At 36.0% G+C, this 22,853-nt stretch overlaps 1 protein-coding gene across 1 annotated transcript in view; it reads left to right on the forward strand.

Moving 5' to 3' along the window:
• The first annotated feature begins 12,153 nt into the window (after positions 1–12,153).
• LOC148945196 (ribosomal protein S6 kinase beta-1-like) overlaps positions 12,154–22,853 on the forward strand; it is a 93,622-nt gene continuing 82,922 nt past the window's right edge. Inside the window, 1 exon segment of the mRNA XM_089099281.1 lies at positions 12,154–12,354. Coding sequence (XP_088955407.1) covers positions 12,253–12,354 — 102 coding nt within the window. The 5' untranslated portion in view covers positions 12,154–12,252.

Genomic DNA, 22,853 nt, shown 5'->3' on the forward strand with positions numbered 1-22,853 from the left:
CGACTATCAAAAAGGGCACTAGCCGCTCCAATTTCCAATCAAATGAGCCCTTTTCAAAGTTTCTACGACAAAGCCTTCTATAAAAAACCTTACATGCCCCCAGGGTATAACTTAAAACCCTTGCCCTGAGGGTTGTGGGGGAGTGTCCTCCTCAAAAACTTTTTTTTCTATCTGGAAATCAAGTATGCTGAACAAAATGGCTATCTCAAAATTTTGATTGGATGTGTTTGTGGGAATGATGGGTGGAGGGGGGGGGTTAGTTGCCCTCCAATCACTTTCGACTATTAAAAAGGGCACTAGCCTCTCCAATTTCCAATCAAATGAGCCCTTTTCAAAGTTTCTACGACAAAGCCTTCTATAAAAATCTTACATGCCCCCGGGGCATAACTTAAAACCCTTGTTCTGAGGGTTGTGGGGGAGTGTCCTTCTCAAAAACTTTTTTCTATCTGGAAATCAACTACGCTGAACATGATGGCTATCTCAAATTTTGATTGGATGTGTTTGGGGGAATGATGGGTATGGGGGGGGGTTGTAGTTGCCCTCCAATCACTTTCGACTATTAAAAAGGGCACTAGCCTCTCCAATTTCCAGTCAAATGAGCCCTTTTCGAAGTTTCTACGACAACTCCTTCGATACAAAGTGCCCGTGTATGAAGAACAAAAAAAATACATTGTACCCACATCGTTCTTTACTTAGGCAGCCCTAGCGCGCTGCCTATGATATGAACTTTTAATTCTACAAAACAATCAAAGGACCCTAAAATCAAAAATCACGAAATTATAGGAGGACTTTAAAAACAACGAAGCAATTATTACTACACTAGGGGATCAACTATCAAAGTTCAGTAGTCCCAGCAAAAATTGCAAAATATTCCAAGAGAGTTTACAAATATCTACTTGTAGTATGGCTACGGATGAAGCTGTGGAGTCCGTGAATGGTTCAGTGACTTCCGGTTTGTTAAATAACTTAGCAGGGGATAATGAAACAAATGTTGTATTGAATAGCAAGGTTATTGAAAAATCGTTACAGGCGATGATATAATTAATATTTTAGAGAAAATTACGAAAGAGAAAGATAAAAGGAAAGGAAATGTAAAAATAAGCAGGAAAGAAAATGCGACCTTTAACCATTTAAATCGTGGTTTCTGCAAGTTTTGCAAGAAGTGCTAGTTTAACATATTGGGATGTTCATTTTGTTTCAGGAAAATATGTTTCAGATTAGTATATTCTGATTATGTTGACCTTTGTTTTTTTCTATCTTGTATTGAAAAGTCGTGTAATTTGCTCATATAGGCTATCATTAGATTTGGAGGGTAGGTTTAAAACCCAACCTTTTTTAGGGTGATTCCAAAAGCATTCACGACCCCTCCTCCCCTAGTTCCGGTTCCATTCGACTTTCAGCCTTATCCCTCTGCATACCAGACGCAGAGCAGTATACTCCAGAAATCCATCCCTCAAAATGTTCCTCCATCCCAGGTACTTACGCCTGTCCAGTCAGCCCGACCCTCAAATCACTTGACTTAATTTGTACAATCCCCAATCCCCTCCTTGCTCATATTTCTCCCAAGAGTTCTTTCGACTCCGGAGTTCTTTCGACTCCGTTCCTCTCCGTGCGTCCAAGAAATCACCAGCTGGTTCTGGACTCCACCCGTAATTTGCCAAATTAAGCCCGATCTCTCCCCTCTAAGACACTCTCCCCTCTACTTCCCTTCCCAGCACCTTCCCGCCTTCCCATCCGCCCCCCTCTATCATGAAGACTCACAATTTGAATTCTTGCCGGATCACCATGAATCCCCTCCCCCATCCCTTACGATTTATCCCACGTGGCTAGCCTACCATTTTAACTCTGCTTTGAGAGTTTTTACTTGCGAAAATTACCCTATAATTAATAGTCCGCCCAAAAAATATCCCCCCATCCCTTGGCCAAAAATTAAAACCCAGTTCAAAAACTACTAAAATTCATAAATAATCACGTTTTCCAAATCGCTTCAAATTTCCCAAACTTTTAATCACAAACACTGAAAGTGTAAATTTTGACATGAGTGCTGAACTCAAGGTGCTATCTGAATTAAATCAAATTAGTGTTATAGCTGTTACAAAAGTAAATTCCATGACCAAAGGTCTCTTCGTTTGTTAAATTATTCAAAGTTTACCAAACTTCGGCCTACAGATCACCCACCTGGAAAAAAGGAGGCGGTGTCCTTTTTTTTACGAAATGCAACCTTTACCCTAAAATTCTTCCCGTCCCTAATTTATCAGAGTATGATGGAATCCTTAGGCTAGCTATCAGGCCTAAAGTACTCCCACGTCCTTACAATATTATTGTACTTCTATTCCTCACCAAATTAAACTGTTGATGCGAAACGTAAATTTATCAAGCATATGCAGACCAGCGCTGATTTTGTTATCTCTAAGTATCCAAATGCCGGATTTTTTTGGTTGGTGATGCCAGAGACCTTAAGATAGATTCGATTTGCTCCTCTTTCAAAGTTAAGCAAATAGTTAAAATGCCAACCACTAGGGGGAAAACCTCTCTAGATGTGATTCATACTAGTATGAATAATTTTTACAGTCCTCTCTCAGCTTTACCTCTATTGGGTGGGACTTATCATCTTTATCTCCTCATGTCCCCCTCTTCTAATTTAAAACATTCCTTCTCAGTAACTTAAGGCTCTTGCCCGCCCTTGCAAATGCTGGCCTTCTTTCTTTTGGAGTATGGCTGAGTACTAAAGATTATTCCGATGTTTATAATTTGCATTACCTTGATGGGAAAATTACTACCTTTCACAAAAGTTAAAGGATAAATATTCAATTTCTTTCCAAAAAAAATGAAAAGTGCTCTAATGACAAAGTATTCATAACCAACCCATAAAAACACTAATTTGAAAATTTTGAATTTTTTTCAGAAATGGTAAACTGGATGAAGCTAATAAACTAAGAAAATCAATTAAAAAGGAAATACGTAAATCTGCTCGATCTTACTACAAGAATAATTTCAAAGAATTGTTTACTAATAAACCAAAAATTGGTATTGCGAGGTAAAAACGTTGTGTGGTAGGAATCTAGACCAGCTTAATTTCAACCTACCTGATGTTACCGCTAATAATCTTAACAGGTTCCTTGCTTCCATCGTCCAGAGTCTTCCGGCATTGTCTTACAAACTACCAACGGATGATCTCTTACCTTCTTTTCCCTCCGTCTCTCCATCCGAAATCGAAAGACGAAATGAAAAACTACGAAAAACAAGTGTCTGCTCGTTAGATATCCTGTTTCCTCTTGTTAGTGGGCTCAGTGACTAGGCGTTCAAACCCTAAGGGGTTCGTCCTGTTTCGCTCATCCCTATATCCTTGTGAGAATGTGGGAAAGCCATAATAACCTGACTAAATTGTAAAAATAGCAAAGTATGACTTTTTGAGTAATTATGAAGGAAACGAAGTATTAATTCGCTTTGTGTAAGGAAAACAAACAACATTACATTTGAATAAGAATACCCTTGATCCATCAAGGGCCATAAAATGCAAATACCAGACCTCCGTTTCAAACTCAAGGGGTCAACGTCAAGAAGTATTACGCGACTTGTATCACATGACAAAAACAGGGTTTTAAATAGAGAAAGTGGAAACTAACCGTTTGACAAAAGACTTATTATTAGGATTACATCAAAACTGGTCTCTGGCCAATGAGAAAAAACAATAACAAAATAAGACGAAACTTAAAATAGGGATTCGGGGACGAAAACTGGGTAGTCTTTTTTCGGATCAAACAAGGAGTAAGTGTTTTACTTTGTAATTACGATAAACTACCACTGTCTGTCTGAATTACCCTTGGAGACAAAAGTTTGAAGATAAAATTACAATAAAAAGAAAACCTCTAAATATTTCTGTCATTTAGAGATAACTTTAATACGTATATGGGAGAAAATAATAACAACTAGTGCTGAAATCTACATTTACTATAAAGTTGGTGATTTTGGGTTTAAGTAGTATTTCCACTTAGACAAGGCTTGAGCTATTTGGACAAAACAGCATTTTAAGGTTAAATAAGCTAAATTAAATTTCTTCCCAGAAATTTAAGCTTTGATTAAACTGAGGGTTCAAAGAGGGAAGGAACCTTAACCAAGAAGAGAACGCTAGGAGAGCCATTTGTGCTTCCCCTTTTCAGCCTCGAGTCCCTTGAGGCTTAGCTTGACTTTATAAAGACCTTTTATCCGAAAATTGGAATTTTTGGACAATAACATTAATTACCCCCCCCCCCCTTTGTGCAATCTTCAGACGTTTATACGAAGAGGAGCACCGTTCCCTTTTTCATCATTCTTTCCATTCGTTAAAACCATACTGCATGTTTATAAACAGGTGACCTTAATGTTTATACAGGTAGGTTAGGGGAAAAGGGAACAATATTGTCGACTTAAGAATTTCCAAACCTTTATGTCCAGATATTTTCAATTAAGAGTTTCCCTGCTAAAGTTAAAGCTTAATAAAGGCTCAAGGAATACACAGCCCTTTTCGAGAAATAATAAGAGAATCTCTTGGTTTGGGTTAATGAAAACTGAATTAAAATCAAGTACGGTTATTCTTAGCTTAGCTCAACAATAGTTTGAATTAAAGGATTTTAATAACCCAGAACTCAAGCCCTGACTAGCTGTTCAAGTGTAACTTTTTAAGTAGAAACATTCGATAGCCTAGAATTAACTTAATCTTTTTCTTTTCGGTAAACATTGGTGGATTGAACAAGTAGATCATTAGACATTAGATTTAGAAGAGGTTTAGAAAGATTCAACATAATCAGAATTAGAATATTTTTCTTTTTATCTTCTTTTGTAATAAAAATCAGTTGTCACTCAATTCTGAGTACCGATTTCTTACCCAATGCCTCAGTTTGTATCACGCTACCAAATATATTAGCCCTGTTAGTAGGGCAACCTTACACCCTCTAAAATATACGAAGGATCCCTTGCAGATAAGCTAAAAGAAAAAAAATCCTACCTCCCACTGACCTCATGCAATTCGGGAACCTCAAATTCACCTCTACTTTCCATCACCTTTTTTTTCTTATTGACTCAATTGGGAAAATTGTCAAAAAACCTAATTGATATCTAAATTTAATTTCCATTGCCCTTCAAAAGGCATTTGACCTTGTTGACCGCAATATACGTACTTTTTGAGAAACTTGCACTGATTTCAATATTGATTTTTTCATGTTTGAATTGGTTGCCTCCTTTATGTCAAGTAGATCACTGGTAGTCAAATATCTGACTCATTATTCCACTCCCTGTCCACAATGGAGTACCCCATGGTACTCTCCTAGGTCCCATCTTTTTTCAGTTATGATTAATTGCCTCATCAAGGAATTTACTGACAGATAAAAATTTGTGGATGACCAAACGGTTGTCGAAACCTGCTACAGAAACTTAATAAGCAACCCTACGAGCATCCTCAATGATATTGGAGACCCCACTGCGTACTGAGGCATGAGAGTAAACCCCTCTAGACCAATGATAATGCAATATGTTTTCTTAAAACCTCAACTCTTTTCCTCAACCCTATCCCCCCAGATATTTCTATGTCTTTATTTGAATTACTTGGGGTCGCAGTTTCTTCTACTTTACAGCGGAATATCCACGTTAAAGATTTTGTCTATGGAACTAATGTTTACATTTTTCTCCTTTAGCTCTTATACAAAATTTAAAGTCCAAACTCCCATTATTTAATGATTTATGCTTCCTTTGTCCATCCACATCTTGAATATGCTTGTCCAGTTTAGGATCCTGGCATATCCCGTAACGAATAAGAAAAAATGAATCCTTTCAAAAAAGAGCCCTGAGAATAAGCTTAAAAGAAGCTAAGGTACCGTACTCGCTCCTTCTAAAATAAAGGCTAGGCTGGACACGCTTGAGCACAAAAGAGGAAAGTTGTGACTCCTTTTTGCAAAAAATGCAATAACAAACCATCGGATGGAAAACATTTTCCCCAAAAGACACTCCCCACCCAGACAGCACCTGCCACGTACTGTTTTGGAACCAATTCCTATCTTGTCTCCCATTTGTTGTTTTACCTCCAGGTATAAAAAATCTTTGTCCCCTTTGTTACTGATAAAATAAACCGCTAATTTTCCTTTTTTATATTCGGTGCTGGTGATACCCAAGTTTTATGTTCGTTTGATTCTCTTGTTCCCTCTCTGTTTTTTAGGTGTCCTCTTTTTAACCTTTTTAACGTATATTTTATTTCAGTTTTTTTTTTAGTTTTATCAGTTTTTAGCTTTTTCAGTTTTTGACATTTTTCAGCTTATTATTTTTGACTATTAAATGGTTTTGTCATTCTGATAGTACCGTGAACATGAGTTACATCTTTTCCCGAAGGTACGACGGAGGACATCTCGTAGGCAAACAAATCCTTGAATAATTTTGCCTAGAGGTGTCTAATCCACTCAGCATCATGGCTTCCGAAGACTCTGGTGCGCCAACGAGTGATATCTAGGACGAAATGAAGTTAGTCCAAAAAAATTAAAACATAGGATCTCTGAAGAGACCATCAAACTGGTAACGAGGGAGCTTTAACTGCGCAATAATAGGACGTCGTCTGCCTTCAAAGACTCAGGAAGCAATGCCACAAATCAGCTTGCTAAGACCACCAGAAATACGAGAGTCAAATGGGAACGGTTATGGAGAAGGTCACAATCAACTCGGATTTAACTTGTCGAATCTCTTTGTTAAAAATAAGAAATATAAAGTTTCGATAAGAAGGAGTGATAGTACCTTCTGGCGCAAAATGATAATATCACAGAAATATGGATGATGAAATGTCAGAAACTGTATAATCCTTCAACATCAGCTAAGATCCTCCTATCTAGCATCCAATAGGAATAATGTTGTCTCAATAGCAATAGGTTTCCTATTGGCTCTCTTAATGGAAGACTGAACTAATCAACATAACTTCTAGGACTATGTCAATGTTGGACCACCAACTTTACAAGTAATCTGGGCAACCAGCATGAAACTCAAGAATCACAAGCTTTCTGGTATTGACTAGATCCCAGCAAAATTTACATAGCAATTGCAAGCGTAGATCCAGACTTCGGGAGCTTGGTACTGCGATTTGAATCAAGAAGCATTCCCCAAAAAATGCAATGACTCAATTGTCATCCCTATGTCCAAGAAGTGTTAAAAAATTGAATACAAATTCTAACGCGTTATATCCCTCATTAGTATAGCTGTTAAGATCTTTGCGATTGGGCTATTTAGTCACTTCAGATAGGAAGACACTCAACAACCTGACCCAATCAAGGTGGATTCAGAGTAGGCATGGAATGCATTGGTCGGCTGTTAACGCTAAGGCAGTTCGTCTAACATAGGGTAAAACATCGTTTAACATTGACAGGGACCTTTATCGACTTTTTCATCGCATCTCATTTGGTAGATTTTTGTGGGATTTGGACGACAATGCTGGAACGTGGATCAATAGCCTGGGTCACTTGCCTGTTAAGGTATACTCCAAAAACACAAGCTAGCATCAAAACAGATTAACTCTCGTCTTCGTTTTATGTTGACTTCGTTGTGAGACACGGTTGCATTCTCTCACCAGAGTTTTTCAACTTCATAACGGACTAGATCTCAAAGAGAGCCATGCAATACTACGTCAGAATTAACATGAGCTTTGGTTCCAACTTTAACAATATGAAATACACAGAAGAAGTCACTATGCTTGGTATTTATTCCCTGGAAATACAAAACATATTCCAGAGAGTATATGTTTCAGCTGTTCTACTAGGGTTGAAGTAGCTGACAATGACAATGACAAGCGATAAATCTCGCTCTTCTCTAGTACTAAATCGCTGCCAGATTGGGCTATTTAAGACCTATAAATTTATTGACTCTATTATAGAAATCAATGGCGGAACACAAACAAACATATAATAGCTTTTAACGTAAATGAATAAATAAATCTTAAAAAGAGTGAAACTTAAATTGAATATGCAAATCAAGCTTGAAATGAACAAAAATCACTACAAACAAGAGTTCGGGTATAGTCTCCTTATCTCACCGTAAAAGTCCAAAACTTACTGCGTCATTGGCGCTTTTACTGAAAACTATGTGCGTCTTGAACAGTCTTGGAAAGTATACACAACATCAAATTGAATATTTGATACATAATGATATTAGTTGTTGAAAGATCCATCAGTTTAAGAATTTATTTCACTTTAATTTTATTATAATTTTCAATAGTGTAAGAACTGTTAAAGAATATATTTGTAATATAATTTGTTTTCAATGAAGCATCAATGACGCAGTAGGCTTCTGGTTTTTATCTACTGTTAAGGAAGGGGGCAGTATCCAAATTCTTGTCTATAGTGAAACTAAATTCACCGTTAACAACTTTAGAAAGAACTAATAAATTAAACTGAATATTTGATGTATAATGATTGAATTGCTGAAAGCTCATCAGTTCAAAATTTTACTATAATTTTAATATTTATTTTCAATATTTAGTACAAAAAGAAAATATTTTTAATAAAATTGGTTTTCAGTGAAGCGCCAATGACGCAGTAGGTTTTAGACTTTTACAGCGAGAGAAGGAGGTGATACTGAAACTCTTGTTTGTAGTGATTTTTGTTCGTTTCAAGCTTGATTTGCATATTCAATCTAAGTTTTACTCGTTTTAAGATTTATTTATTCATTTACATTAATATCTATTGTAAGTATGTTTGCATTGATTGTTTACTTAATTTTTGTTCGTTTTAAATTTCATTTATACTTCAATAGCAAACCATTTTTTTCTTTTTAAGCTTGATTTTTCATTTTCAATCTAAGCATTACTCGCTTTAAGATCTATTTATTCATTTATATTATTATTTGTTGTATATTTTTCCTACGACTGTTTTTTTAATATCTGTTCGTTTTGGGTTTCATTTACTCTTTCATAGTAGTTTCTGGTCATTTTGAGTTTTGAATTTTAACAGGTATTTGTATCTGCTGAGCTTAAGTTTAAAATGGCCTTTACTTTTCTTTGAAAAACCTATTTTTCGGAAAGTTTTTTTTTAATTAATTTGAATAACAAGACAAATCTGTGGTCAGATATTTAACCTGGACACCATTGCTTGCCTCCTCCAACTCTCCTGCCCCGGCTATGTCTTTGCACACCTGATAATTCTTTTATTTCAAAGGCACTTCTTTGCAAAAAAAATCCCGAGCTTAAAAAAAATGCGTGGACGCCAGTCAAAATCCTGGATTATTACCATCAGATCCGATTGGACCTATTGGTAAGTTTAGACGACAAAGCCATCGATCGGAGATCTCCTGGCTTGAAACACCTCCTGGCTCAAAATTGTTGCCTTTTTACTCTTAACCGCACCCAATGGAATGTGATGCTCTACCACCTTCTAGCACCGGGAAGAGCTGCAAAGCTTCTGTCCTGATTTAAGTAAAAGTAAGTAAATAGATTCCCTCCCTGAGAAAAAAGTAAAAATGTGTTCTCCAAATAACAAATCTGTACATTACCACTCAACTAAAAAATAATTTGGATTAAAATGAATCTACTTAATAAAGGTGAACTGTATAAAGTTAATTCATAAAAAATATGTAAATCTGCTTTCTAATACTGAAAAAATAAAAACAAGAATTTATCTCTGCTAAACCAAAACAACAGTAACATAGAATAAAAAAGTTGGTGGGAAAACTCAAACCATGTTGACTCCCATCATACAAGTAAAGCTTATAGATACAGCTGATATTCTGAATAAAATTGTTATCTCCATCGTTCAAAGCCGATTATTTTTTCTGTCTGCTCACTCCTTATTATTTAACTTCTTCCAATTTTTGGGCTATTTTTTCCTTAGACAAGAAGACAAAATTAAGATGATAAAAAGCACAGTATTTGTCTACTGTACGTCCCGAAAGAAGTAGCTAAGGCCTTAGCAGACTACATTTTGAACCTTTGTCCCTGAATTTGAAGAGCTTGCCTTTGCTATTAAATTTGTAAATTCTTAGAAATTAGGTTCTGTTACCCCTGTGAAAAAAGGTGACAAGTAAGCTTTTGTCTCCAAATTGTGTACAAGCTTTTTAGTCGAATGGTAGGAAGTAATAATATTTCTAAGCATAGACCTTAGGCGGTTCAGAAAATGCATTCTGAATTCACCATGTTATTCGCATTATATACACAAAAAGTAATACATTTGAAGACCTATTGTCAAGATTAGAGCAGTGGATTTGCAAAAAAGTTTTGATTTAATTAACCATAATACATTGTTAAAAAAAACTCTTAAATTTATTTCAAGTTAACATTTGTTTAACTAGATTAATTGCGTCTTTCTTTTTCACTAAAACGCAAGTAGTTAAAGCACAAATATACATTTGTTTCCTCTCCCAATCTACAATGATGTACCCTCAAAAGCCCTGCTAGGCCCAAAGTCATTCCTTGCAATGATCAACAACCTTGATATTGATTTTTTGGATTGACAGAATTGCTTAAATGATCTAAATGTCTCAGAGTTAAATCCCACTGTCAAATATTTTATCAGTTTGGAAATTGGCCAAGTGGACATTCTGGACCAGATGTAAAATGAAGGTGTTATTAACGATATGAAAGTCAATCCTGTAAACTGGACTGGAATTAAACTTTTGACGCTCCTAGGCCCAAACGTTCTTGCCACTCCATTTTTGCGAGATTTTAGGGGAAATCCCCAAAAATTCGGAGATAGAGGAAGTATTGAAGAGACCACTAATGAGCAAAAAGTAATGAAAGAGAGAGGTGATACCAAGCTCTTAGCTGCCATTCTTGAGAGACATCTAACAGTTTATAAGTGGCAACATAATTCCTGTGATGTTTTAAAATCACTTTTCTGTGAATAGGTAGCGCCGCGGAGGAGTGAACCTGGCACTTTGACGATAAATCAAATCAGTCCAGTTTTTATTAAGAAAAAAAGTAATCACACATGAATAATTTATTGCGCCCCTAAACCTGGGACTATTGGTAAATTCAGGCCTGTAAAGTTAACAACTTTAAAGATTAATTTCCTTGAGACTCACTCTCCGTTCACTCATGCTATCCCTCTTGATTAGTCAATTAGCAATATAAAATATAGCAAATCCCATCTCTAGGGATCTGAAATGGAATTACTATTTTATTGATGTTTATTAACGTTTTATTCTCAGGTTCTGACAGCTTTCCTCGGCTGTCCAGCAATAGTGTCGCCTAAAAGGATTAAAGTCGAATTAAATTTGTTTTTCTGCTCTCCGAGAATCTAGCTTGGCAGCAGAGCTCACAAAGCAGGAAACTCTCAGCCCAGGCCAAAATGAGATACTAAGCGTGGAATATATTCGTTTTGCCAAGGCCAAAATGATTTATCGGATCTGGAATATTTTCAACAAGCCAAGGCTTAAGGCAATTATTGAACGTGGTAAACTTCAGATCAGCCCAGACAAAAAGGATTTACAGGACTTGGAATATTTTTGACCGAATCAGACCAAAAGAAATAGGCTACATTTTTGACATAGGTTTAAACCCACCACCAAAAAAGTTCCAGGAATTTTTCGGCGAAGGAAAAAAAAATATGAATGTCATGAAACTAAAAGGGAAACTTTGGGCTAAAGAGGGTTCAGAGCACAAGTTAATTCTACCCAAAAGGTGTAAGTATAAGTGCAGAAACTAAATCTTTGACATTCAAATGGCTCAAAATTTCAAAAGCACGGTCATTGTCTCTTCTAAAAGGACTGCACTACAAACAATTGATTCGTCAAAAGGCCCTAATGCAAACTGGAAAAAAGATGAAAAACACAAAAAAAGCTAAGAACGAACTAAATAACATTATTCAGCTAAAAAATATTCAAAAGGGAGAAATTAGTTAAATAATTGTTTTCTGATGGTTACTTTTAGGTAGTCAATCAAACCTCATTTTACCTTATTATTTATATTATGCTGTTGCAATGTGGAGCCACTATTAAGCATCGTTTCCATTCGAAAATTTACGGTTAAACCAGAAAGCAAATCAGCCTAATAAAACCGAGAAAAAGCCGTCTTTTGACATGGCATAGCACATTGGGGTGCTCGACCGTTTGGTTCAATCCGTTAAACCGCTTGTGAAATCTGTATAGATTGATGCTACTAGATGACGCTGGGATAATTAAAAATTCACTCTTTTGTAGAAGCAATACATTTTCACCACATGCTTCTGTTTACTTTTTTCCAGTGTAGAGTTACAAAACAAGGTTAACACTTGCTTTAAGATAGTATAGGACTAATAAATATTTAATTTTTACAAAATGGCTGGTGTTTTTGATATTGAACTACATGAACCAGATGACACTGCTCATCTTACTATTCAGGATGAACTACAATCAGATGAGGATTCAATTGAAGTGGAGGTAAAAATAGACATTTGTCTTTGTGGTTTGTTTAGCCTAATTATAATATCTTTGGGTAAAGTTTTGGATATCTTGTTTGATATGCTAGTCAGAAAATGAATCACAGTAATTGATAAGACCTTGAGGCTGTTGTCAGGTTGACAGTTTAGCATTCTCACTCTCCAGAATGAGAGTGTATAAAACTCAAAAACACTCTGAAATACTCATTTAAATATCATTTATAACACTAAGATTTACTGCCCCCTTAATGACAAGTATAGGCCTATAGCCCTAATTAGGTTAACATAGTGTTGTACAATTAGCCTATCATAGGGCCTAAAATAAAAACTTGGTAAGTAAAATTGGTAAAATAAGGAACTCCCTAGGAAATACAAGACTAAAATTGTTGTTTTAGAGTTGGCTTGTACATACAAGACCAGTAGAGCATTTCTTTTTAAGCACCACTTACAGCTTTTAATGACATTTTTTAATGATTCCAATTTTTCTGTAGCCTACTTAAAAGTTGATGCAACAGGATTGAAAGTCCTTATTTCACTCCAAGCTGTGATTTAAGGTAATATAAGGTAAAAAAGGTGATGCCCCTTAATATAGAGTTTCATCAATTTAGTTAAATGTATAGTTTATCCCTTTGGTAATCTTGGGTAAATATCTACCAAATCATATTGACTTGCACATAAAGTGAATATACCACTTGATGCTTTTTTTATGCTGATTACAAATATAATAATCATTTATATTGGAAATGAATTTCAGCCCCCCCCCCCCTATATATGTAAATTCAGGGTATATATTTCTACATTAGGGTGGGTGGGGGTAAATTTTAAAATTACCTCCAATTTAAATAAGAAAAAAAATTTGCCCCCCCCCCCCCTAATGTACAAAAATACCACCTGAATCTGTATATATAGGAGGGGGCTGAAATTCATTTCCAATAGAAATGATTATTATATTTGTAATCAGCATAAAAAAAGGCATTGAATGGTATATTCCCTTTTTGTAAGTCAATAATATGATTTGGTAGATATTTACCTAATCTTGTGCCTATAGTAATTCCTCAGTAATTGGACAGTGCCTGATTTTGGATAACCATTTTGTAAAAAAATAATTGAATAAAAAAAAAATCAAATTTACCATTATTTGGGAGTAAAATTATGTTAGTCCTTTTTAGTTCAATTCTATTTTAGCTACTTATGGCTATCTTGGAAAGTGGTTAGGTTAGGAAAATGAAACTTCCAGGGATGGGTCTACATGCCAAAGTATGTCCTGGGAAGGTATTTCAAAGTAGCTATTTCCACTTCACCGTGTTCATGTATTGGCAGAACATTTTGACAGCTTTTGTGAGTGTCCTCTTGTAGGGTGCTGGTGCTGACTTACCTTTGGTAAAAAGGGGGTTATTTGGTAGTGTGTTATACTTGTAGATCAGCATCATATCACAACAGCAGTGTCTGAAGACAAGTGATGGCAGCTGTATGTGTTCCAGTCTCTTGTTGTAGGGGAGATCTTGTAGGCCAGCTATGCACTCCATCTCACCATTCACAATCTGCTCAAGGGTTTTTTGCCATTGCTGAGGTCAGACTGATGGGTCTGTAGTTTTTGGCTTTGGAGTCAAGCAACAGTTGGAATATGTTGCACAGTGGTTGTGCAATTTCTTTGGCAAGCTCCTTCAATAGTCTTGGGTGCAAGTTATCAGGACTGGCAGACTTGTTGATGTCTATTGCTTCAAGTTCCTTTTGGATGACAGGGGGGGGGGAGAGTAGAATGAGGAAGAGGGCCATCTGGTTCATTGGTGAAAGTTGACACAAACTGCCTGTTGATGAGTTTGGCAATGTCCTTCAAGTTGGTCACTTCCTTGCTATCATCTGTACTGAGTGCTTTTATTGACCATCTGCTATGGTCCTTACTAGATACATACTTCTAGAACTTCTTTGGGTTATTCTTACTATCATCAGCTAGCTTAGACTTGTAACTTGCATAAAGTTATTTAGTTAGGCTTCTTAGTTTGTTTTGAGCTTTTGCAAACTTTTGGTAGTGTTCTTCTTTCCCTCCTTTATTGTACTTTCTCCAGTACCATCCCTTCCTGTTTCTTTCCTTGCATTTCTCAAGGGTCATGAATGGCAGTATTTTGGGCTTTGGTGTGAGTTTTACTGACATGTGCTTTTTTGTAGTGTAAGTAGCTTGTCCTTTAGGTTAGCCTCATTATTGGTTGATCCTTGAAGTAAAGACCATTATTGGTCTTTATCCTTGAAGTAAAAGTCACCAAACTACACCTTCCAGTACTTTTCTGATTGCCCTGTAATCTACATAAGTTTTCTTTATGTGATCATTTTTTATCTTACAAAATGACAGATTCACTTCTAGGATTAAATGATCACTCTTTCATAGAGGGGGTAAGTAATTTATGTTCTGAAGCTGGTCTTTATCCTGTAAAAACACTAGGTCCAGTAGAGTCTGTCTTTCAAAAAGTCAGCCTCTAGTAGCTTGTTTGACAATCTGGTAGAGATTAAGATTGTGAAGGTACTTTGTGAATAGATTTGTGCTTCTGCTTGTAACTTGACTTGACTTAAAGCTCTTGCTTGGCAGCATCACCAGCATAGAGGGAACCAGACGTCAGTGCTGTCAGTTGTCTTCAGAGTGGCCTGTTTTGAACCAGGGTAGGAGCTTCACTGGGGTCAATGCCCCATGCCATGAGTTGATCATGGATGATATCCACCCATCTCATAATTCTGGTTCCATTTGTAGCAACAGAAGTTTCAGGAGGAGGGCTGCCAACCCTCCCTAGATGCATTTGGTTCTCTGGTGGCTAGCCAGAGGCATATGGATGTTGTTCTTCATGCACCAATTTGCATGGGAACTAACTCTGGATGAGCATCATTACTTCTGCTTGTAAGTATAGGTATATATGGGTATCCCTCTTTCCATATAAGGTCAGGGAAGTTAAAATCACCAGCTATAAGTAGGTTCCCTATGTAATTCATAGTTGCTTTATGCAGCATTGTTGCTATTGTCCACTCAGTTTCTTGGCAATCTGAGGCAGATGGGCTTCTATAAATAAAGCCTACTCTGGTTATTACTCCACTGCCATCATCACACAGGTCTAATCATACAGATTCAACAAATTTTGAGGTACCTGGGAGACATAATGACTGTACACAATAACATAGTCTTGAATAGCACTAACATACCATGCCTGCATTCTGAAGACTGTAGGTTAGACTCAACACCATACCCTGGAATCTTAACAAGGGAATCTTCAAGCCTGTTGCTACTAGACATGGGACAAACCTCAGTCAATAGGACCAGATCATGATTTTTGGAATAAATCACAGATTTCAGCTCATTCAATTTGCTAGGAAGTGGGTCTATGTTAGTAATTAGAGCAGACAAATCAAGACTTACTCATTTTTGGCGTTGCTTACTCTGGTTGTTGGTCCTGTTGCTTGGCTGACCCAAATCCTCATTTGTTCCACTGAAAGTGGTCACTGGTGCTTTTGAGTTAGCAGTGTAGTAGCTTCCAGAGCTTGTTTTGCTTTCCAATGAGCTGTCACTAGTCATGGCTCTTGTTCTTTTTCAGCACAGATGATCTGTCATACTTTGGATTCTAATGACTGCTGAAAGTTAGCACTAAGTGCTTGAACTTCTGCTTGCACAATTTGCTTTGTTTCATCCATGCTACATTTCAAGGAAAGGGCTACTTCCATACTATTCACTTTGTCTTTTATAGGACCTAGCTCAGCTCTAAGTGCATTCTCAGTTTGCACAATGGTATTGGAGAGACTACTCTGAAGGTTTCCTATTGCTTGCATGATCACTGAAGTAATATCTTGGATAGTAGCTGTGGGGGGGATAATTGATTTAGGGGTGGTCTCATTTGATTTACACCAAGCACAGTCCCATTTGAAACCATTTTCTCCTGCATTTTCACAAGAAGTTCATACTCTGCATCGGATATTTTTAGGCAGTGACAACACATCCATTTCCCACACCCATCCCAAATTAATGCTTTAGAGTCTTCTACTAGTTCTAAAGTAGGCCTACCGTATATAACAGGTAACTTTCCACCTTTTTCTTGGGGCTCTCTCTGGGACGTTTTGGTTTTGGTGGCATTTCGGACACAAAGTGTTCCGAGAATTTTTGGGGGATTTTTTAGAAGAAAAACTGGGATTTTATTTTTGAGTTGGTGGCAACCCTGACGGGAGCCAAACACTGTTTTTTTTTTTTTTAAACAGGCTATAACAAGGGTAATTTTGAAGCTTAATATCAGAAAATTAGAATAATGTTAAAGAAATTCAGTTACTTTCTTCAGTGAGGGATTTTCTTCTCTGATCAACTCATTAGTGAAAGGTTTGTAATTATGTGACTGAATCTAGTTGAATTTTGATAGTTTGTTTACTGGTATTTCATTTCACTGTGAATGAATTGCATCACCATCATCATCTGGATTCTTTCAAAACAACTGCTGAAACACAAGGGCTGTTAAACTAGAATAAGAATTTTTTTTGATACTGTGGTCAATAACAACTCATTTGGTAGCAATTTGTTGAAAAACAGGATAAATCTTAGAATAGGGCACTGGAACTTTTGATTTTCAATTGACTGAGCCCCCCACAAAGCTTATTTTACCATCCCTTCTTCACAAAGTGCCTCTGGGAAAAATGGATGAACAAATATTAATACATTGAATCCTTATGGGTCTACCTTTTTTTATAGGTAATGTAATACAATTGCCCCTGACTTAAACAGGAGAGTAGAAATTTCAATTTCCCTTCTAATGAAAATTGTGGAATTATCCAAGGGTAAAATAGGGGGCAATTTTCCAGGGGGGGTATTCTGTGGGGGTATTTTCCTGAGGCAGAAGATAAACACCAGCTTGCAGGGAAAAGACAGCATGAATACACAATTTCTCTGAGATGTGAAATTTAAAATAAAATGAGGATATTGATTCTGCTTTAGCCCTCCACATTGTTGAAAATTCAGATCATGTAGTTCATTTTGATAAGGCAATCCATAAATGGAGACCTTGCTTTAAATAGATACTCCTATTAACCCAATTTGCAATAACTTAAAATTAAAAGATTCAAATAAAAAATTTTTAGTTTAAATTAAGATTATCTGTCCACACCTTTAATGAAAATTAGGTCAGTAGACAAGCTAAGTCAACCACTAAGCAGAGAATTTCTGCCCACTAATTGGTTAATAGTCTTTCATTTATTCTAGCTTTTTTTTTCTTTTTTTATTCAGTCTTCTGCTCAGTTAGAGTTAATTCAAAAGATTACTTCTTTTTTTGAGCACTGAAGATGACTGGGTGAAAATACATGAGAAAATATCTGCCTCTATAATTTTGCTTCTTTTTTGTCTGCTGGCTGACATTATCATCATTTTTCTTTGTGATTTAATTTTTTTTTTCCTTGTTGTCATGTTAATCCTGCTTCTAGCCCTTTCTGTCTTTTCTGACTAGCCCTTTCTGACAGTTCACAGAACTAATGCAATTTTAGGCTAATATACTTTATCATTCTGATAGCAAAAAACCAAAGTCAGATAGACCACCTTTTTAACCAAGCAACACACCTATACACAAAACAAAGTCATATTCAATCTTTTTTCTGACAGCCTCTTCATGCTTTTGTATTCTGAAAATTGCAAGGCATTGTAAATATGCGAATAAATTATGTGAGATACCAGTAAAATACATAATTACATAAAATAGGTAAAATACCAATTTTACAGGGATCTGTAAAATTATGGTAAAATACATAAAATACCTAATTTTACCAGTTGCAACACTAGGCTAGTAGGCCTAAGCTGGCCTATCAGTTTAGCTCTAAAATTCTAGTTTATGAGCTTCTTGCTATCCTGGATAATAGCCTAGTTGATTTGGTAAAATTCTAGACAAGCTACTTTTTGCTATTATGGAAAGGGGTTGGGTTATGAATATGAAACTTTCAGGGACAGATCTACAGACTAAAGTATGTCCTAGGAAGGTACTTTGAAGTATCTATCTCCACCCTTAAAGGGTACTAACGTTGAAAGATCTTTCTGTTATAAGACTGAAACCTCACAGAATACATCTTCTGCTCAAACAAAGTACAATAAATGTATCTTCAGCTTCATAACTTTGCTCAATCCCAATTTACCAGGTTTCAAAGATCTGCAAGTATATTTCCTAAATTGTGAGGGGAAAATCCATTGATAGGGCTTAAAATTCTACTCGAATAAAAGGAATTTTATTTTTAAAACTAAAACCAGAGAAAAAGAAACCAAAAACTGAAAATTAAGGTATAATACTGTTTTGTCAAAATCCTAATAGGTAAACTCTGAGGCAAATTTTTGAGGCTTTGAATTCAGAATAGGGTTAATATAGTAGCCTGGGAATACCCCCAAGATTAGGTTTTTGGCCCTGGATTCATTGCTGAAAGTTCCATTTTTCCTAACATAACCCCTTTCCAAGATAGTAAAAAGTAGCTTGTTCAGAATTTTACCATTGGTTCAGAGGAATAAAGTTTCAGGACTGAATCTAGGGCCAAAAATATATGCTAGGTTAAGTAAAATTACAGAATTATAGCTCTCCAGAAGGAGACATGTTAGAACACCGAGCTTTTTACCAATAGATTCCTTATTGTATGCTCCTTTTCAATATAATAATCATTACCCTGACAATGCACAACATCCCTCTCCCTCATGAACACACATACAGCACTAATAATATGCTTTGTTTGTTCTTGTCCTTTTCATTGATTGATCTGTTGTAAAACTGGTTACCCTGTGATATTTGAGATGTTCAGTTTAGCCTAAGTGCTTATACTTAATATTAGATAAAAATATTATTATAAATTAGTTATAACTACATATAATGATAGAAGGAAACATGTTAATCTTATTAATATAAATATGCTGTGTATAATAAAGTAAGAATTTCATTTGTTTTAGGTGATTTTTTTAGTTTTATTGCCTATATATCTCAACCTAAGTCTACATATGGGACCATCAGGGGGATGAGGATGAATTGCCACAAATGCAACTTCAACGATAAAAAGAGCATAAAATTAGCAATCTAAAAATAAGCCTATCTTTCTCTTTGTTCCAGTATGTCTTCTTCTGGAGAGCTGTTATTCTATAACATTTTGGAAATATACCCCAGGAAGGTATTGCCAAGCTATTATATCTACTTTTTTCTTATTTATAGGGGTTAGAAGATTGCATTTATGACAGGTCCATACTGACAAAGAATTTGGTGAATTCTGACAAATAATATTTTACCTCAATTTTGAGTTTTCGATTTTTTTTTTATCTTACAAACATTTTTTATTATTTCAGTAAAATTTTAAGCCATACCAAGGATATTTTGCAAAGTTATGAGACTCAAAACCTTTTTTTTGTGCATCATTTAAGCAGAAAACCTATTTTATAAGGTTTCACCTTAATGGCACAAATATTTCTATAACATATTTCTATAGAGGTAGGTGTTTCAAAATGTCTTCTTAGGAAATCTTGAAGGCTCTTGATATATGCTTGAGAGTTGCATTCTCCTAAATCAAGATTAAAAAAAAGCCACAAAACTAGAATTTCACCCTGCTCTCCAGAAGCACTAGGGGGATGTAAACCACCCAGGGTGGCACAGAGAGAAGAGAACGAAAAGAGTGGAGGGTTACTTAAAATATATTAAAACCACAGAAGGTTGAGCTCCAATTTGAGAAGACATCAAAACAACCATTTGAAACACTGGTAAAAGATGGTCTAGATTCATAAGTAATTGACAAAAATTAAAATCACCTGCTAATTCCAATACAACTCCAGAGTTCAAAGTTGAATGAAGCAAAGGGCCATTGAATCTTGAGGGCATAAAAGACATTAGATGGTTGCTTATAAATATCTCAGCAGGGATAGCTGCAACTTAGTAATGAGTGAACCATGGCCCATTGTAACCAGGAGTTTTAAAAAAAGACAGTGCACAAGCCCCCCACCTCCTGATGGTCTCACATATTGCTCTAAATAGTATATTTCTCAAATGTTTGCATCTGTGGATGCTTTGTTTTCTGTGTGAACAGGTTTCTTACCTATCAAAATCATTACACTCTAGCCTATATCTGATTGTAAAACAATTTCATATCTGTTGGATATTAAATATTATTTTTAAATGCAGATAACAATGTAAGGAAACATGATAATCTGATTAACTGCTGTATATTCTAAAGTAAGAAATTCATTGTTTTAACATTTTCGTTTAATTTTTTTATGTATCCTAGAGTATATGATGCAAAGAAAAAAAATAAATGAAAGATGAAATCAAATATGCAAGAAAACAAGGGTAGTTTTAACCAGTGGAAAAATCTATTGACAAGGACCTCTGCCAAGTCATCTTCAGTACTACCCTTGTTTTTCTTGCCTATTTGATTTTATTTTTCATTTATTAGTTTTGTTTTCTTCTTTGCTTTATATGTCATGTATAGCCAGTGTGGTCTTAGAATGTATTTATCCTAGGGTATATCTAAGATGATCAAAGGGGGGGGGGTTATTGTCAGAAAAACAACCATGATATTTGGAAAGAGCATAACATAAGAAATCAAATGGTACTACTTCTTTTAACATGTTTTTTAAGAGAATCCCAAATTCTCCACTGTTATGCTTACCTTACCTCCACCACCTCTTGTGGATAAATATATAGATCACTTTATATATTGCCATTATATTTTCAAAATGCTAGCGCTGTTTTGTCTTTGCTGCTGTAAAATGTTGCTGCAAAAGAAACTATAAACCCAGAGTTTTTTCCATTACTTAGCTAAGTAGAATGTGAACTCACTACATTAGGAGTCTTTTTATGTTCATTTCAAATATAGGCCACTAATTGCCTCTTTCAAGAATTTCTAAAGGGGGCTGGTTTGTTAGCTTCAAAAGGGGGGGCATCAAGCTATCTTAAAAAAAAGTTGAAGTAGGCAAATGAAATCTTCAGGAGCAAATTCAGGGCCTAGAATATTCACCAGGAAGGCATTGTCAAGCTTTATATCTACCCTTTCCTTATTTGTAGGGCTAAGAAAATTTCCTAGGCTAGATGGTATCTGTAAGCCTATACCTATCTAAATTTTGACAGAAAAAGCTTCACCTTAATTTTGGGTTTTTAGTCCTTTTTTCATTGGATCTAGTTTCTGAAAACTCAATTTCTCTAATACCAATGCTTTTTTAAGCATTGCTTTTTTCCTATACCTAAGAAATTGATTTAGCCTACAAATATTTAAAACATTATACATAAGTATTGAGCATTGAAACAAGGCTCAAAAACTTCCTTGTGTTTTATTTCAGCAGTAGATCTAAGGTTTTAATTTTATGACAAAAAGATATGTGTATATTAGATAAAGTGAACTGTATATTTATCCCTCCGAAGGGGGGGGGGAAGGAGTGAAGCAATATGCTCATAGGGATGATATAATTAAATATAAATGATTGTTGTAAGGTAGTTGTCAGAATTTCTGGAACTATCATAGGCAGCGCAATAGCACAGCCTAAGTAAAGAGCAATGTTGGCACAATGTATTCTTTATCTTTTAGATCAGGGCACTTTGTATCAAAGGAGTTGTCATAGTAACTTCGAAAAGGGCTCATTTGATCGAAAATTGGAAGGGCTTGTGCCCTTTTTAATAGTTAAAAGCGATTAGAGGAAAACTAACACCCCTCTCACACCCACCATTTCCCCAAACACATCCAATCAAAATTTAGAGATAGTCATTTTGTTTGATGTAGGGATTGGAAATTGAAAGGGCTAGTGCCTTTTTATTAGTCAAAAGTGATTGGAGGGCTACTAACCCCCCTCTCATGCCTACCACTTCCCCAAACACATCCAATCAAAATTTTGAGATAGCGATTTTGTTCAATGTAGTTGGAAGTTCTGAAAATTAGGTCTGATGACAACTCCCCCCCCCCCCCCCCGCCCTAGCGCTTAGGACAAGGGTTATAAGTTATGCCCTGGGGCTATAGGTTTTTATTAGAAAGCATTGCCACAAAATCTTCAGAACGGGCTCATTCGATTGGAAATTGAAAGGGCTAGTGCTATTCTTAATAGTTGAAAGTGATGCGATGGCAACTAACCCCCCTCTCACACCCACTATTTCCCTAAACACATCCAATCAAAAGTTTGAGATAGGCATTTTGTTCAATGTAGTTGAAAGGTCTGGAAATTATTTCTTTGAGGATGATGCTGTCCCCACAGCCCTCAGGGCAAGGGCTGTAAGTTATGCCATTGGGGCACATAAGGTATTTATAGAAAGCACTGTTATAGAAACTTCAAAAAGGGCTCATTCGATTGAAAATTGAAAGGGCTAGTGCCCTTTTTAATAGTCAAAAGTGGTTTGAGGGCAACTAACCCCCCCCCCCTCTCATGCCTACCACTTCCCCAAACACATCCAATCAAAATTTTGAGATAGCCATTTTTTTCAATGTAATTGGAAGTTCTGAAATTAGGTCTCATGACAACTTCCCACCCTAGCCCTTAGGACAAGGGTTATAAATTATGCC

Source organism: Artemia sp. Qi Xiang Cuo, chromosome 13 (genome assembly GCF_049724085.1).
Source record: "Artemia sp. Qi Xiang Cuo chromosome 13, ASM4972408v1, whole genome shotgun sequence".
NCBI classification, from domain to species: Eukaryota; Metazoa; Arthropoda; class Branchiopoda; order Anostraca; family Artemiidae; genus Artemia; species Artemia sp. Qi Xiang Cuo.